This window comes from Colias eurytheme, chromosome 6 (genome assembly GCF_061535395.1).
Source record: "Colias eurytheme isolate Ceu_HAF_F1 chromosome 6, ilColEury1 Martin Lab GWU primary, whole genome shotgun sequence".
Lineage (NCBI taxonomy): Eukaryota > Metazoa > Arthropoda > Insecta > Lepidoptera > Pieridae > Colias > Colias eurytheme.
Window position 1 is genome coordinate 9,866,177 of NC_142985.1, and position 16,984 is coordinate 9,883,160.

The 16,984-nt window shown below is 34.3% G+C and overlaps 2 protein-coding genes across 9 annotated transcripts; one reads left to right on the top strand and one right to left on the bottom strand.

Moving 5' to 3' along the window:
* Window positions 1-223: 223 nt before the first annotated feature.
* mRF1 (mitochondrial translation release factor 1) lies at window positions 224-2,060 on the top strand. The gene is made up of 2 exons (XM_090103077.1): window positions 224-1,305; window positions 1,516-2,060. The coding sequence occupies exons 1-2, from the start codon at window positions 340-342 to the stop codon at window positions 1,741-1,743; spliced, it is 1,194 nt and encodes a 397-aa protein (XP_089959203.1). The 5' UTR covers window positions 224-339; the 3' UTR covers window positions 1,744-2,060.
* A 7-nt stretch (window positions 2,061-2,067) lies between these two features.
* stj (voltage-dependent calcium channel subunit straightjacket) lies at window positions 2,068-16,822 on the bottom strand. 8 transcript variants are annotated; one of them, XM_090103069.1, is made up of 28 exons: window positions 16,588-16,822; window positions 16,351-16,432; window positions 14,634-15,006; window positions 14,409-14,540; window positions 14,066-14,325; window positions 13,850-13,996; window positions 13,659-13,772; window positions 12,845-13,027; window positions 12,617-12,751; window positions 12,441-12,533; window positions 11,972-12,028; window positions 11,300-11,326; window positions 10,455-10,535; window positions 10,168-10,242; window positions 9,982-10,086; window positions 9,835-9,906; window positions 9,448-9,656; window positions 8,982-9,136; window positions 7,988-8,038; window positions 7,564-7,657; window positions 7,076-7,108; window positions 6,236-6,337; window positions 5,759-6,026; window positions 5,448-5,570; window positions 5,121-5,246; window positions 4,803-4,911; window positions 3,006-3,409; window positions 2,068-2,620 (listed from the first exon to the last, which is right to left on the bottom strand). In XM_090103069.1, exons 1-28 carry the CDS (start codon window positions 16,689-16,691, stop codon window positions 2,519-2,521), a joined length of 3,816 nt encoding a protein of 1,271 aa, XP_089959195.1. In that variant the 5' UTR covers window positions 16,692-16,822; the 3' UTR covers window positions 2,068-2,518. The 8 variants fall into 8 exon arrangements, with proteins under 8 accessions (XP_089959195.1, XP_089959196.1, XP_089959194.1 ...); XM_090103070.1 differs by having other exon boundaries at window positions 7,988-8,029; window positions 13,653-13,772; XM_090103068.1 differs by having other exon boundaries at window positions 13,653-13,772.
* Window positions 16,823-16,984: the final 162 nt, after the last annotated feature.

Consider the following 16,984-nt stretch of genomic DNA (forward strand, 5'->3'; position numbering starts at 1 on the left):
TTTTCTCTAAAAATTTCTGGCAACACTCATGATGATATCGGAACGATTTTATCGGACAATGTGAAAGGGCAAATTGTATCCGATATCGGATATCGGCTATCGGCGTCCGATATCCGATATCGGATCGGATAATGTGAAAACGCTCTTAGGGTCGTGATCTTTAAATTATATTTATTTTTTACGATGGCAATTCTGACAAAATCTGTACATGTCAATTGTCATTTGTCAAAAGTTGATTTAAAAATTGTCCAAGTAGAAGAAAACAAGGCGAAATAATAAATTATTCTGATATTTTGCACTACATATTAAGAGCTTGATCGAACAATTGTATTTTTAAAAATGTTACGTTCAAAAATACCTTTCTTGCGATCTCTTTTTCACAGAGAAAATTATTTATTAATGCACAAATATTACTCTCAAAACGTTTTAAATATATCTGATCCAGCAGTGCAAACTTATCTGAAACATTTAATGATAGAATATGATACACTGCATATTAAAGCAAGAAGGACTGTTGAAGAAAATAAACGTCTGCACGAAATTAAGCCTATTGTTAGTGTGCTTGAGCAGCGAATCGCTCTGTTTGACAGCATCGAATCATTAAAAGAACTCACCAAAAAAGACCAAAAGGATGAAGAAATAAAGCAAATGATTAAAGAAGAAGCTAAAATATACCTCAGCCGTCTAAAGGAGGTAGATACAGATTTGCAGTCGATTCTTTTAGAGCCTTATTTGTCGAACGGAGGAGTGATATTAGAGGTTACAGCAGGTGCCGGAGGCCAAGAAGCTATGCTGTTTGCTCGAGAACTCTTTGAATTGTATGAAGCATATGCGCAATACAAGGAATGGGAAGTAGATATTGCATCTGTTGAAAAATCAGATATTGGTGGTTATCGGAAAGCTTCAATGTTGATAAAGGGAATAGGTGCCCCAGAGCTAATGAAGATGGAAGCTGGTGTGCATAGAGTCCAGAGAATTCCTGCCACAGAGAGAAGTGGTAGGATTCATACCAGCACAGTTTCTGTAGCAGTCTTACCGCAGGCTACAGAAGTTGAGATGGAGATCCTCGATCGAGATTTAACTATAGAAACAAAGCGGGCGAGTGGAGCTGGTGGTCAGCATGTAAATACTACAGACAGTGCAGTGAGAATCACTCATATTCCCACAGGAACTATTGTTGAATGTCAACAAGGTAGATCACAGATAAAGAATAGAGAGATTGCAATGGAAAAGTTAAGAGCTCTGTTGCTTCAGAAACAAATTGACGAACAGTCTTCCAAAATTAACAGTGAGAGAAAAACTCAGGTAAGAAACACTTTCTTCAATTTCGCAAATACATATAAGCCAATTTTTTTAAGTTTTTAGTCATTATAATCTCTTAGTTATATTGAACCTTTTGGTTTTATAATCCAAATAAGCACATAAAAAGTAATGGTTGTGCAGCAGTTGTCTTTTATTACTTAATCCATGATTCTTTAATTCAAATTATTAAAAAAATCTCATAAATTTTTACAGGTAGGTTCAAGCAATCGCAATGAAAAGATACGAACCTACAACTACCCGCAAGATCGTGTGACTGAGCACAGAGAGGGAGGCATTAACATACCGAGTCTCAAAGTGTTCATGCAAGGTGGAGAACATTTGGAGGAACTGCAGGAATCACTGTTGAGACAGCATAGATATGAAGTGCTTATGGCTGAGGTGAATGACTTTATTAATAAAAATAAAATACCTAATGTGTAGTTGCTGAAATCAAAATAGAGGATAACTAGATAAATACTTAGAGAAATATTCAGTGAACTGGTCAAAAAATTATCTACGTGAATACTCCAATATTTTATCAAATTCTGGATATGTGTTAATCACTTGGTATTGATTTATGGTCAAACTTTTTGTCCTTAATAATAAACAATATAACTATCTTTGTAGCTATAACTTGCAAAGAACTTGATCTACTTTGATATATGAAATAATTATGTACATAGAATGTAATATTTTTATCTTAGAATATTAAATTAGTGTAGTGTTATTGTCAATAAATAAAAGAAAAATTCTTGTTTTCATAAATATATTTTATTTGTACAGAACAATTTTTATTATTTAAAATTTAAAAGTATCTTAAATAAACAGAATAATTTATCATTAAAATCTCATATTAAGTACAACTGATCGCAGAATATTGTAATAATTCCATCCTAGTTGTGATCATTTGTCACCAGGACGGAGTAAGTTTATAAAATAAATAAATAATTTCAATTAACATCGTTTTAAATCTCTTATTGTAAGGGGGAATAAATTACTCTGTTACATAATATATTTCTTATTAATAATAAATGATATATTGACTGATATGAGAATGCCAATGTAGATGGCACCTTGGGAGTATATTTATAAACTCTTTGGGAATAACACACATAAAAACATTGATATGTTAAGAGACATGTCTAAGATTACACAAAGCTTGATTGTGGAATGGGAGTTAAAACAACTATGACATTTATTATCATTACACATTGATTTAGAATATTTTTATCCATAGAATACTGAGAATGCTTAGGGGTATCCATAACATGTTCCGATTGAGCAGGCTGCCACGGCCGCACATGTCTATGTTGCTTTCCTATAAATTAAGAAACATGAAATGAAAATTTGATCGCAATCTCGATGATTTTCTATCCAAACACTAGCTTTCCGTCTGCGGTTTCGCTCGCTTTGTCTATAACCTCATAAATTATACACAAACCTTCCACGAGAATCACTCTTATCTGATAAAAATACCCGTCAAAATGTGTTGCGTAATATTAAAGATCTAAGCATATCTAAGCAAGACACACAGACAGCAGAAAGCAACTTTGTCTTATACTATGTAATGATTTTAGTTTCAATTATATTGCAATATCATAATATGAGAAATTTGATTCAGTCGTAATGTTTTCATGCATAATCATAGAATCAATCATTTATTATTTTAATACACTCAAATTATAATTTCACCAACTACCCACCTCTGTATGATTCCGAATGCACGATGCTGGCGTCTTCCTATACAAGGGATGTTTATGTTTCAAGCAAGGCAATGACTCATTGTACTGCACCTCTGTAGGATCTATCGATGCAATAGATACATCCTTCTTTGCACACATTCCATCTACGACCACCAAGAGCATGTTCGTGTAGTTGACTAGCTGAGCATAGAATGGTCGCATACACTCATTCAACGGTTTATTCAATTTCGCATCCAAATTCTTATAATCCATCTGATACAAATACATTTCTCTGTCGCAAGGTGTAGGCCGGGTTCTATTAATGAGTACCAGCTTTTCGAAATCCCTTTCGTGGATTCGCGTCGGCGGTTTTGGCATCGACGGATCGTCTGTGTCTTCGTCATTCTCGTAGTTCTGATACGCCACTGCGTAATAAAAGATATTATAAAAACTGTTTTAAAATTGTGGAGGGAATGGAGAGATGAATGAATATATCATCGAACCATAATGAGTCGAAGGAATGATATAAAAAAGGTTGAGAAGATCAAAAAATTAGGAAATTAATTTGGAAAAAATTGAAACAGCAATCAGCTGGCATCATGCTAATAAAATGTACCGTTGTATATTACAATGACAACAGAAATATGGAGGAGAATGAAATAAAACGCAGGCTGAAGCTTTTATAAATGTTATCTTGATATGAAGGAGGCTTTGGAAACTTATTTTATCATTATTTAGGAGTTAATAATATAACATGCAGAGACGATTTTTATTCATAAAACGAGATGGTACAGTCATCCAAAAATCCTCACATTTTGTTCACGTATGAATCGATTTAATCACATGTAACTCGATCTACGAAACATGCACATTCCGGAATATAATCTACAAAAGGTCATAATACAAAATGATAATCAAGAACCCAATAATGCCTTGAGAAGACACACTACGGTGCTCGTACTAAACTCACCAGTGGATGTAATAAACTCTGAAAACAAGATGGAGTCGTTACTACTAACGTTCAACTGTTATCTACGACCAATCAGACTCCATATCCAGAATTTCAAGTTCTAAATTTAAACTAGTTCCATTTGGAAAACATTTCGAGCACTCACATGCGCCCAGAAGTGGAAAGTTCAGAAATTTGTGTTAGTAGAATAGTGCAGTTTATTGAAAACTAAATCCCTAGTAAATCCCTTAGAAGCAAACATTTATTTCAACATCGATAGCGTTTTAAGCAGTGGAAATTTAAGGAACATTGATAGCTTTTTGAATTAAAACATTTTTCTGCATCCAATTTAATATAATATATTTATAGCTTAGCTCGAGTAGGACGTTCATTTTGCAGTGTTCGTTGTCATGCAATAAACAGATCATGCTGACAACGCGCAAGATTCCAGATTGCTGTTAAACTAACAATCATTAAGTGTAGCTAGAAGGATGCACACATTTATTTTAATTATTAACAACAATTTAGTGGCTGACAAGTGACGATAAGGAATGGAGTTAAATTATATAATATTTTACATCAATAAGCACAAAATATATATCTAAACTTTAAATAATACACATAAAATCTAGTGGCATATCTTAGCTCCTTTCTTATTATCCAATAAAAAAATAATTATTTTATGTTTTTCTTCGACAATATTTTTCCAATTATCTAATTTGCTTACATTTAATCATAGATTTTTACTATTCAGTTACAAAACCAGTATTTTCGATCCAGGAATCTAACCTGAACCAAAAAATCTTCTAGCTACGCTTGTGAGGCAAAACAACACATAATATTTATTTGAATAAATATAACTATCTTACCATCATCGAAGGAATAACTCGATTGCGCGAAACTCAATGAAATGGAGTCATACAACCAGATTGTCGTTGTGACGAACCAGGACATTATGAGGCGCAGGTTTTGTATTGGCTGAAAAATCATTGCGAGAGTAGGTGGATAAAAAAATAAGTTTGAAAAGGTAGCCAAAACTGAGAACAGAAAATATTTCGGCAAGAGCCTTTGCTCTTATCTTTATACGTGAATAGAAAATCAGGGAGTTTTGATTCTTATGACTTTTTTAAAATAAATTTAATATCTTCTGCTGTATCTGGAATGTTAGGTTAATATGCAATTCAAACCGTTCGTATCGTAGAAGCTGGGTTGGTGATTTTCTTCTCCCGGAAGCAGACCGCTTGGTAATCAATTACGTGAACCGTCCTAAACACTTCGTCTTCCACTAGTTTCAACATTATGTCTGGTCGAATCTGTGTATCAAAAGTCCAGTTACAAATTCAATCTTCTCAATAAACTTCAATTTCAGGGGGGTTACTATGTTGTCTTATAGCAGTAATATTTCCCGTGAAAGTGATGGCGCTAGACAACCTATATTGCGCTGTCATTTTTTTCCACACTAGAAATAATAATGCTTTAAGACATCGTACGAAACCCCCGGTTGGTATTTATACCTTTCCAAAGAATTGCCCTGTCTGTGTTTCGTCTTTGCTGACAACGATCCAGCCGTTGCTGTCCACTAAATAACAATCCCAATCGTCTGATGCGCACGTGACACAGTCTTTCGTGTGTTCACACTGGAAAAAATATTATTCAAATTGAGTTTAAATTTGTTTTAAGCTCCTTTTTACATATATGTAAAAAGGAGCTTACTGTATGATTTTTAACTATTATTTCTACATTCATCTTCTTTTAAACCTTTGAAAGATCATTGAAGGGACTAGGGATAAGGATGGGTCGAGGTGGTTACAAAAATTGTACTTACAGAAGACGTGATATTAGTAAACCATTCAGTTAGTCGTTCGTGTTTAAACTGAAAGCCAACAACCGCGGCTGGTGCCTTCCTATGTCCATCACTATGGAACACAGCGTGCGAAGCCGTCACCATCGCCATACTGACGTTGAGTGGGAACTTCTCTGTGTTCATCTCAACACTATAGACGTAGCTCAGTGGGTCGATATAGTGCTGTTCCACTGCTCTTCGGTACCAGACTTCGTCGATTGCTCGAGGCCACTGCTTTCCGAATTCTATCCTGGATTTAGATGAAGAAAAAATGATAAATATTGCCGTTGCTCTAGCACTACCTTTTTGTTTTACTATCTATAATTCAAGTAAGTTTTATAATACATACGAACAATTTCAGACTTGCTCATCAATCAAAAAATATGTAGTAATGGGTAAGGAATGGATTAATAACAATTTGCAATTGCAAAACGCAGAAGGTTTTTAGTTTTTACTTACTTATCATCATGTTCTTTTAGCGGGTGAGTTTGCCATCTTGTCAATCCGCTGTGGGTTGCCAGAAAAGCGACGATGTATCCGAAACGTTGAATGAACTCAGCCCTATGAACAAATATTTAAAATTGGTTAGTAAATTATATTAAATCCCTATCAAGGAGAAAAGAAAAGAATTCATTAGTGTATATCATATTTTACTTTTTCGTTTTGCTGGATGAGGTTTATGAAGGGTAGTTAATAAGAGTATTTTCGGTCAACGATTACAATGAACATACTATTCTTAACACCAAAAATATTTTTGGTAGATAGGCTATCAGAAGTTTGTACATATTAGTACGACCAATAACGTTGACTTTCTGCAAAATGTTTTGCGCCTTACAGAAATCCAAAGCAAGCCAGGAAACACAACACCTATTACTTACACCTCCTTGGCAGCATTGAATTAAACACATACTATCGTTTGGTAGTTCTAAAACATTAAACAAAATTTTAGGCAGAACTGCAACTTAAGGATAGACGGAAGAAGATAGAAACTATTTCAAAGTTTGCTTTGCACGAACATTTCTTTAGATATTTACAGCATTTTTACAGAAGAAAATAACGAAAAAAAATATCATCAAATATCATTGGTCAAATTGTCAGAATTACCCTGCTTACATTTTTATAGGTTGTTAATGTAGAAAAGAAGATATCATAAGAATCTTTATAGGTCGTTTTATTTTTGTAAAGACATATGTTTTCATGTTATATAAATTTATTAATTTCAAGAGCATTGAAGTATTTCCACTCAAAGCCATACACAGGGGTACAGATCATGCAAGTGGTGGTAGGGCTATACTTTACCTCGGCAATAATCCGATCACTTTTGTCAATGGGCTATCCAGGCGGAATAACAAAATGTATGTGCAAAGTAAGTTATTTGTGCATGGACATAAATACATCATATAATTTGGTCGTCTACGATAATTTACACATTTGGAACAAATAGATGAAAGTATTTGCAATATGAGCAAAAGTTTGAAAGTACAACAGCAAAAAAATTTTACGTCAATGGTTAAATAATTCAAATAATGGTAATCTTGTCTTAATTTCAACCATTTTTTTCTGATTTATTTCCAGTAACTTGTTTTTATTTCAACATTTTATATAAATCACAACCATAACCATTGTTCAAATGTTTGTGAAAGAAGTTTTAATTACTGCTAGATAATTCAAACCTAAACAATTGCGTACTTCAGGTAAATTATTGTAGACGCCTCAATTCGTATCTAGGTACAAATGTATCGAATCGTGACTGGTATATCAATAAAACAATAATATAGAACACTCACGCCTTCTCATCCGATGCTGATTCCGCTATACTTTTGTTGAACCAGGCTGTATTCCTGGCGTCGTACACCAGAGCTTGCATTAATCCATGGTCGCCTTTACAAGAAAATAGTATGAGAATCGCGAAAATATTAAGAACACAATCAGCAATGTATTTGCTTTAATGACTTCAAGCAATTTTCGTATGAAGCTTTAGAATTTAAGAATAATTCTTAATGAATAATGAATGGCATGTGATAGCGTTGTTACTTTGATGTTTGATATAAAATCGTCCACCAATTTACATGCAGTTACAGCAACAAAAGCGTATACTTGATTATAAATTTAAACACATCTGAAATGTTTTAATCTATTCAATCAGTATGTCTGTATGTTTGTACCGACATTAGTCCAGATTTTTCTAGTACTACGAAGTTACGAACTTACAGTAATATTCATTCCTTTGAGCAGCTTTGTTTCTTTCGCCATCTACAGAGCCTATAATGTGAAAGTACCCGTCAAAAAAATAATAAAGCAATGCAGCGCATCTAACACATAATAAATACACAATAGACATCTTTATCATCAGATATTCTTACATATTTAGGTAACACTTAGAGGTTGAGAAGCTATTAAATGCTTACCGTCTGTTCCCAGAAACACTAAATTTTTAGGTGTACAATTATTATTACAATTGCAATTGTATTTACTAGAATATAATAATAAGGTACTGGCTTATGGGCTGTAATAAATTTTGGGGAAAATTGAACGGATCTGGGGTTCTTATTAGAAAAAAGTACCTTTATTTTATAGATAAGTAGTTAGGTAGTTACTTATCTATAAAATAAAAAAAAATTATATACATAAGTTTTCAAAAAAAGAAAGTCAAATTTTCACTTATAATACCACAAGAGTTTCAAAATTATCGGGTATTTTCCGATAGGTTCGTTGCAAACAAATGAAGGAGTCAAGTTTTTAGTCAAGGTTAAAAAATCACGAGCGCTAAGCGCGAGTGATTTTTCCTGAAAAACTTGACGACTTTATTTGTTTGCAGGGAACCTTGCGGGAAATGCCAGATAATTTTGAAGCTCGTGTGGTATTCGGGAGATTATTTTTCCGTCCCAAATGTCGGCCAATAATTTCACAATTGAATTGAACCTGTCAGTTTGACGTCAACGACCAGAGAAAATTTTCAAAAAATTATCAGTATAATACCATGTAGGTTGTACCACGTGACGTCGAATGGTGCAATTCTATTGGTCGATATTTGGATCGGAAAAATAATCACAATAAAACAATTCATGCACGCATCATAATATATTTTAATTTCGTCGTCTTTCTTATCGACATAAAATTTGGCTTATACGTTATCGTGTCCATGCAAATACAGGTTTTGCGTGTGTGATAGTAAGAGTGTAGTGTTTGTATCTAATGTCAGTACCATTGTGCCTGTCATGGCCGGGTTTGTTTTTGTGGTGTTCTGGCGGGCGCGGCTTGGCGGGCCAGCGCCAGCCCGGCTTGGCTACACGCTCCAAGAAGTATAGCAACTCTTCCTCCGCGGATGCGAATGTACGCTCGTAATGACGGCAGTACAGCCTGTTGGATTGGCGCTTTTAGATTTAGCTTGTGAAAGAATTGGTATCTTCGAAGTTCTAAATTATGTGGCCAAATGGGTATGGTTGTTAATTAAATATCTACAAGTTCTGAATCAAGAAGGACAATCACAATTTAAAAAGCAGATAAAGTATAGCCATATCTATTAGATACATTCCGATACCAACCAACGGTTTAGTGTTTACCATTTCAATTATTACGGACATTAAGATTTTAAGTATTTTTTGGTAATATGATGTCCTTTCTGCACGGTTGTTTATATAATGCATATTTACTTTAATGAAATAACTCACCAATCAGGATGCACACTCCATTTATCCGACAGGTATTGTTTCGCAGATATATTCTTAGAGGAAGTTAATGACAGTCGATGTATATCATCAGTAGGTGGTGGGGTTATGCGATGACGGCCATAGTTCTCCGGTATAGTGACCACCAGAGTGAACGGGGAGTCGCTGATGCCCGTCCAGAAGTAGTGCTTTTTACCGCGGGACACTCTTTTCTAAAATCATTGATATGAAACTATTACTGCGTAGAAGTAGAACGATCTTTTGTTCTCTGTTTTACGTTTGCTTTTCATATATTTGCTTTTGATGCAATTGGCTCCTAAGTCTTACCAGTACGAGGACGTTTTATCTTAGAATTAGTAATGAATACCTGGATTTATAAAGTATACTTACCATGTCATCCATATGATATTTAACATTCATTATTTTATTGCCCGTTTTCTGGTCGATTATTTCTTGCCTCAACTAAAATGAAATGAAATTGTTTAATATTGTTAATAATTTATAAATAACAAAAAGTTTAACTTCTAAAAAACTCACGGCAGTTAATTCTTTGCTAAAGTTACGAGGGCTTCTATCATCATCAAATAATTCCACTTCTATCATGTCCACACTGTTGTAGCTTGGCTTCAAAATTTGTTGAAACTGTTGAAAAACAAATAAATATTAAGTTTCCTCAATGCTTTTATTACAATTAAATTGAACCTATTTAAAGATCGAACTTACCACAGGCCTCAAATCTGGGTGTATCAAAATATAACCATTGTTGGTGACCATAAAAGCATAACCGTTTACTCCGATCTGAAATCAATTATTGAATATGCGTTATAGAACAATCACATGCTTGATAGAACAAATTTCAATTATTTTCAGTCTGAGATAGTAATTATAAGTAAATTAAAATAAACATAGTTTTGGGCAGCTCCGTTCAAACGCATGAAGAAAGAAATAGATTACAGAATTATGTTAAAGTTTACACAATAAATACTTCACAAACTAAAGCATTCAAATACCTTATAAGGTGTCATGAGAGCCTGTATCTCAGACAATGGCACGTCTGTCCCTGCCACTCCTAACAGTCTAGCAATTCGCATCTGGAACCACGCTTCATGTTACTTCAATAATAGTTAAATCTATTAAATTTATAATACAAGATAACTTAAAAACAGTTAATATTATTAGTCAAACAATAATTAAATAGTCACAATCATTTTAATCTATTTTTACGTTTAATGAAAATAATAACTACAAATGTTACAATACAATGTTAAAAAATAAGATAAAACATGGCCTTCTCATAGGCATTCATAATAAATATTACTTGTAAATAGTTTCATATCACATCATTCATAATACTATTGTTAATAATATAAATACTTCTAAATTATAAATTCATCAAGTCTAGCAAGTAATCTGGCTAATATCTACGCCCCGTTAGTATAAAACATGATTCAATAAAATTCTACATAATACATGAGTTTTAACCATCTAATTGATTATGTTATTAATATATATGTATAATAATAAAACTTTCTAGCAAGTACTACATAAAAAAATTCATAATACCACATTTCAGTGTGTTTAGCTACAACTCGATCTAAAAATCTATTTTTTCTATATGAGTAACCTTTCACATAGTCCAGTAAGATGCTGTTAGAATTTATTTAAATTGTTAATGCTTTCAAATTGTATTGAGTGTCTTGGAGCACTGCTTGATTTGTGGCTCCTGTGAATATCGATTTGAAACAATTATTTCATTAAATTCTTATACAGTTAAAGTGCTAAATAATCACAGACATCCTTCCACGCCGGCCTTCCACGCGTCCTTCCACTCGAATCTAAGAGAGCGAGGGCCTACCTCTTTCTGGCCGTTTTCCTCTACAGACTGCGATTGGTTGTGGACGTACGAATGCAATAAAATATAATAACATGTAGATAAATGCATTATAACAAACACACTAGAAATCAAAAATATCCCATCTATCAATGAGATAACTTATATGTACACTAAAAATCGTTAACATATGAAAAAATTCTGTCATTCTTAAAGTAACATTACTTCAATAAATAAAAGCCCCATACGTCTCAAAAGTCGGGCTGAACGAAACTTTTAATGAAAAATATTTACATTTACTTCTGATAATACAAGTCATTTAAAATGTCTCTACGAAGACATCGCTAAATTCAGGCAAAGTACTTTATCTGTTAGATAGTGTGCGTAATACAGATCATAATTCTTGCACAGAAACAATTCACTCGATAATAAGTATTGAAAATTGATTCATAGCACCCTAATGGTCTACGCCTACATCTAGTAGAACTACACTACGATAAGCCAAGAGGGTTGAACAACACATTGTGCAGTCGACGAGCGACTGCGATGGCCGTCATCTATCGAGGACAGATGCATCGCTAACGGGGCCAAATAAGACTTTACCGTTACTGAAATCCAAAAACTAAATCATAAAAACTCTCATGTATCTTGCAAAAACTTTACATTAAAATCATCAAAATTTTCTAAGTGTAGTACCTCTTTTGTAACTGATACCCAGTAAGCTTCATTTATCAGTACATTCTCTGTGATGTTCTGAGGGGAAACCATCAAAGAAAATTGATTACTATTAAAAGGCAATGTATTAAGGTTAATATACACAATGAATGACTTAACACGAAATACAGCAATAAGAAGATACAGCTTACGCCCAATAATGAGGTAACGTAAAAGCCAATCTGTAAAAATCGTCCGAAATAAACGTTTGTTTTTGACATGCACAATTATATAGAAATTTTGAATTTGGAAAATTTAATCTGGGATAATCGTCATTTTAGAAAGAGAAAAAACTTGTTGTTCTACCCGTTGTAGTTCAGAATTATTTCTAACAATCGCTTTCTTATTTTCTTCTAATGTCATTTCTCTTTCGTAAATGCGTTTTATTATGAAAAGGGAATGTTAAAAATCCATTTAGTATGTACAAATATTATTAAAAACGAAACCTTACCTCGTTATGTCGAAGATCGTAAACAGGCATGGACACTGACGTCATAAGCTGATATTGAGCATTACCAAGCTCGCTATATTGACCTTGTTTCATCTGAAATCAACGTCACTGTGTATTAAAAGTTCTATTTCTATTTAATAACATTAAATGCTATTTATTATCTATTAATGATATACCTGAGTGATTTTCCAACGTCGATTTTGTTCTTTCTCTGAATTAAAGAGAACTTTATCCCGCCGTTGGCTCATGAAGCGTTCCTTCTGCTCTGCTCGTTCTCGCTGCTCCCATAAGTAATCAGCTACTTTCGGATCCTGAAGGAATATTTAGATGTTATTCTGTCTCAGCATATAATGTTTCAGCTAGATTACTCATGCTCAGTATAGTCAAGGATCTCATAAACGTACCGTAACATTTGCATAAACAGGGGTCCATACGACGGGGTGTTTTTCTCGTTGCAGCACAAGAGGTCGAGCCAGCACGTTCACATGTTCTAACACCCGTTCCCGCACCTCTGCTAACGTACTGAGGTGCACATAGTACCCTCTGTTAGCGCAGGCCATCCACTTTACCTCCCTCACATCTGCCACCTGGGAACCTCAATACATTATTGCATACTGCATAGGGAATGCTTAAGAATGCCCCATGTGTACTGAAATGTTATGCTTTATGACGTCATATTTCTTCTAATTGTGTCACTGTGCTTGTATTCACTAGATATGTATGTATGATATTGCGTTAAATAAAAATGTTTGCTTCTAAGTTAAACGTGTTCAACGTCCGCAATTAATTTAATTCTCTAATAAACTATGAATAAAATAAAAAGTTTTAATATCTACCTACGAACTATGGATATACTTATGTAAGAAAAAAAATTGTACCAACTTCATTTTGTGTGAAATGCAAGTCCATTAAAACAACATAAGAAAACAAATAAAATTAATTTCTATTTTAATTAAACATCACAGACATTCACAGAACATCACAATAAAGCATAAACTAGTCTATAAGCGAAAGCATTATGAAAGTATGGAATTTGGATTACAGAATACGATGAGCCGTGCACACAACAAGAGGTATGTTAGATGTAGCTTATAGTATGTACTAAATAGACAGTAAGTACCACATTCAAGGAGTACTGGTAGAAGACAGAAAGGAAGGCATTATGCAGGTCGCACAATGACTACAACACAGTAATACCTGGAGTGGTACTACCTTTACCTCGCGACCTATCAGGTACGTGAACACCCTCACCGGGGTGTCGTACTTCCAGTTGTATTTTTCGAAGAGCTCTTTGTAATTATATGGGACTCCGTCAGTTACCAACATAATTGCCTAAAAATCAAGAAAAAAATATTAAATGTCACTATGTAATGTATACGATTAATTTCAATTCTATTAGGTAATATTACCTGATTGCAATTAGCTCCACCACTATTGTTTCTATATATTTCGAGTAGATCAAAAGCTCTCGTTAGTGCTGCAGAAAAGTTAGCAATTTCCGTGGTTTCAAAATTGTCCAAAGACAACTTTAGCTCCCGAATATTTGCCAATGTCGCCTGAATTTGAAAAAACAAATAATAGAATACTTTTTTTACTGAAACATGTATTTGTCTTGATTTATTTACCTGTACCAAGGAGTCCTCAAAGCAAGGTACGATTTCCTCAACAGTATCAGCGAAGGTCATAACGTTAACAAAATCATTATTTCCGAGAGTGTCAAGTATATTAGTAACGACGTGTTTGGCTATGTCTCGTCTCTGACCAGTCATAGATCCGCTACGGTCGACTAATACAATAACATCTTTCGGGCTTGCAGCAGCTTCCATGTACCAAGCTCTTGTGCGGCAGTCGTAGATATCAACTGGATCTGCTCGCCATTTCATTGCTATACAACAATAATACACAATATGGTATTACATACCAACCCAAGCATTTTAAAGTTTATAGTTCAAATTTCATGATACATACCTGGATAGTGCCTCATGAAACCAGTAGAACTGCCAAAATATTGCCATGAAAGCGTTGGATCACTTTGATAGTTATTAATGAAATGAGTGTCCAAACCTTCAGACCAATGAATTCCCTTTATTACATCTGTAGCTAAAATCATGAAAATAAATTCGGAATTATCGCAAAAGATCATATATCTAATACAAATAACGAATTTGAGTGTAAAAAGAGGCGTTTACGTACCCCAGGCATAAACATTAGTTGGCACATGAACGCTGCTTAAATTCGTATTGACCGGTATGTTGGAAAAATGTGCATTTTGTTGTAGGTGTGCATTCTTAGATGGCGGGCGGACGATCCAATTCTCCATATTAAAATCAGGCTCCGGTGTTGTAGTAATGGAGTCGTCATACAGATCTTCCATTTCCTTGCTATTATAGAATTGAAAATCTTCGGGCACCGGTTCGTTTTGTTTATCGAAAGCCATGTTTTCAGCGGCTTCCACGATCCGTTTGACTGCGCTGATTTTCAATTCCATCATAGCCCTTATGTCGTCCGCCATACTCTGCACCAACTTTTCGCCATCCCGCGACTCTATCTGGGCTGACTTCCAACTCTGGTTTACATAAATATATTTCAAAATATTGGATCAAACATCATAGTAAAATAAGATGAATATGTGTACAGAGGAATTTATAATAAACAAGACAGTTAATTATTATGATGTAACAAATGATGAAGTATAATAAATAGTAAGTAATATTAGTATAATTTACTATACTTATTAGTATAATAGTAATTCTATACTATTGTAATTTAATGTAGTACTAAGGTACTTCACTACACCTTCTGTTTTAACAAAGGGCACAATAATAGACCGGGAGATACTGACACAAAATTTCGAGTCATTTGTAACAGGATGGCGGTTCTACAGGGGTCTTAGTACGCAATGACAAAAAGAAAAATGATGGTGTGAACGCTGGTACCGGTGGGTTAGTCGCGTGGGCGTTAGTCGAACTCGTCGGAAAAATAGCGAAAGTCAAACGATTTGTAACACAAAAATTTTAGAATTTACCGATAGCCCATAAAAAAGAAGTAGGCGGTAGTGTCATGCCATACTTTTCCGGTATGACTTACAGCCCGCCATACCGACGCGAATGTGTTGATTTAAAAAAAACAATTATTCAACCATTTGTACCAAGCTAACTTTTGCACAGGTAACCATCGTCGTGCAGCCATTTACGAAAATCGCCATGCCATACTTTTCGGACGATTCCAAATGGTCGCCATACCGCCGAAAATCTGCAAAAATTTTTTATTTCGCCTATCTTTTTGTACCAGTATTGCATTTGGCTTTTCGGAGAGTATTTGATAAAATGTGACCATTATTATATTTGCCATACTTCTAGTAGGGGGAAAAAGTGCTGTCATACTTGAAAAATAAATTTATTATTAATTTATATAAGTGAAGATTTCCAACACCTAGATCTTTGAAATTTTGTATTTATATTCGTTGATCCTCAAACTTACAGGAAAAATAAGTGCCATACTGTTACAAATCGTTTGACTTTCGCTATTTTCCGATGAGTTCGACTAACGCCCACGCGACTAAGCCGCCGGTACCAGCGTTCACACCATCATTTTTCTTTTTGTCATTGCGTACTAAGAACCCTGTAGAACCGCCATCCTGTTACAAATGACTCGAAATTTTGTGTCAGTATCTCCCGGTCTAAAATGCCTTATCTAAGATAAAATATTATAATACAAATTACGATGAACATTAAATTTCTTTGTATGCGAGTGTTACCTAACACTGACATCTGCTAATAATAATTCTGCCAATAATTATGTACGTTAAATATGTGCATTTATAATATTGTATCTTACAGGTACCATAACTAAAAGTTCTGTTTCAATGGTCAAAAATATAAAAAGGTAATAAATTCGAATAGACACTTACGTCCTCAACCTCCTTTTTTCGAGTAATAAACTCTCCAAAATGATACAACTCAGTTCCCAGCTTAACTCCCCAACCCTGTACTCTGCAATTAATTATTCATCGATTTATATCAATAGACTAATTATTATGATTTAACATTAATAATATCAATAGTTTAAAAGATTGCGTATTGTTTACTTATACTTCTTAAATTAATGTGTTATACTTGATAATATTTCGTATTGAAATAATACTTACGAGTTGAGCGAAATGCGCGTATTGGGTACATGTTGGGCGCTTGCTGTAAAATCCGATTTGAAAGACAAAAGTAGCAGCAATATGACAATAGCACGATAGCACATTAGAGATCCCGAATCCGGACAATATTAGTTACTCCCTTAGTTTAAATCCCCATTCATATTGTTAACAGGACACCAGTTGCTCGCGATGTGGTGTGATGAATTTTCAGTTGCGTTTTCTTCGACTTAGGGAGTGCTCAATACGTGGTAGAAGAAATAATATCAATAGCAAGGTGGGCGCAAACTCGAACTGCAATCCACGCATGCGCCCTGTAGCTCCTGCGCGGAGTACTAGTTTAAGTTATCATTGTACTATCTATGTGGGTACATATAAATGCAGGTACTTGTGTCCAATA

Excerpts from the sequence above, each read along its gene's own strand:
- mRF1 (XM_090103077.1), top strand. The coding sequence starts at position 340 with ATGTTACGTTCAAAAATACCTTTCTTGCGATCTCTTTTTCACAGAGAA. Across the intron at positions 1,306-1,515 it reads ACAGTGAGAGAAAAACTCAG|GTAGGTTCAAGCAATCGCAA; the intron begins GTAAGAAACACT and ends AAATTTTTACAG.
- stj (XM_090103068.1), bottom strand. The coding sequence starts at position 16,691 with ATGTGCTATCGTGCTATTGTCATATTGCTGCTACTTTTGTCTTTCAAA. Across the intron at positions 13,997-14,065 it reads TTGAGGACTCCTTGGTACAG|GCGACATTGGCAAATATTCG; the intron begins GTAAATAAATCA and ends TTTCAAATTCAG. Across the intron at positions 9,657-9,834 it reads AATATCATATGGATGACATG|AAAAGAGTGTCCCGCGGTAA; the intron begins GTAAGTATACTT and ends CAATGATTTTAG.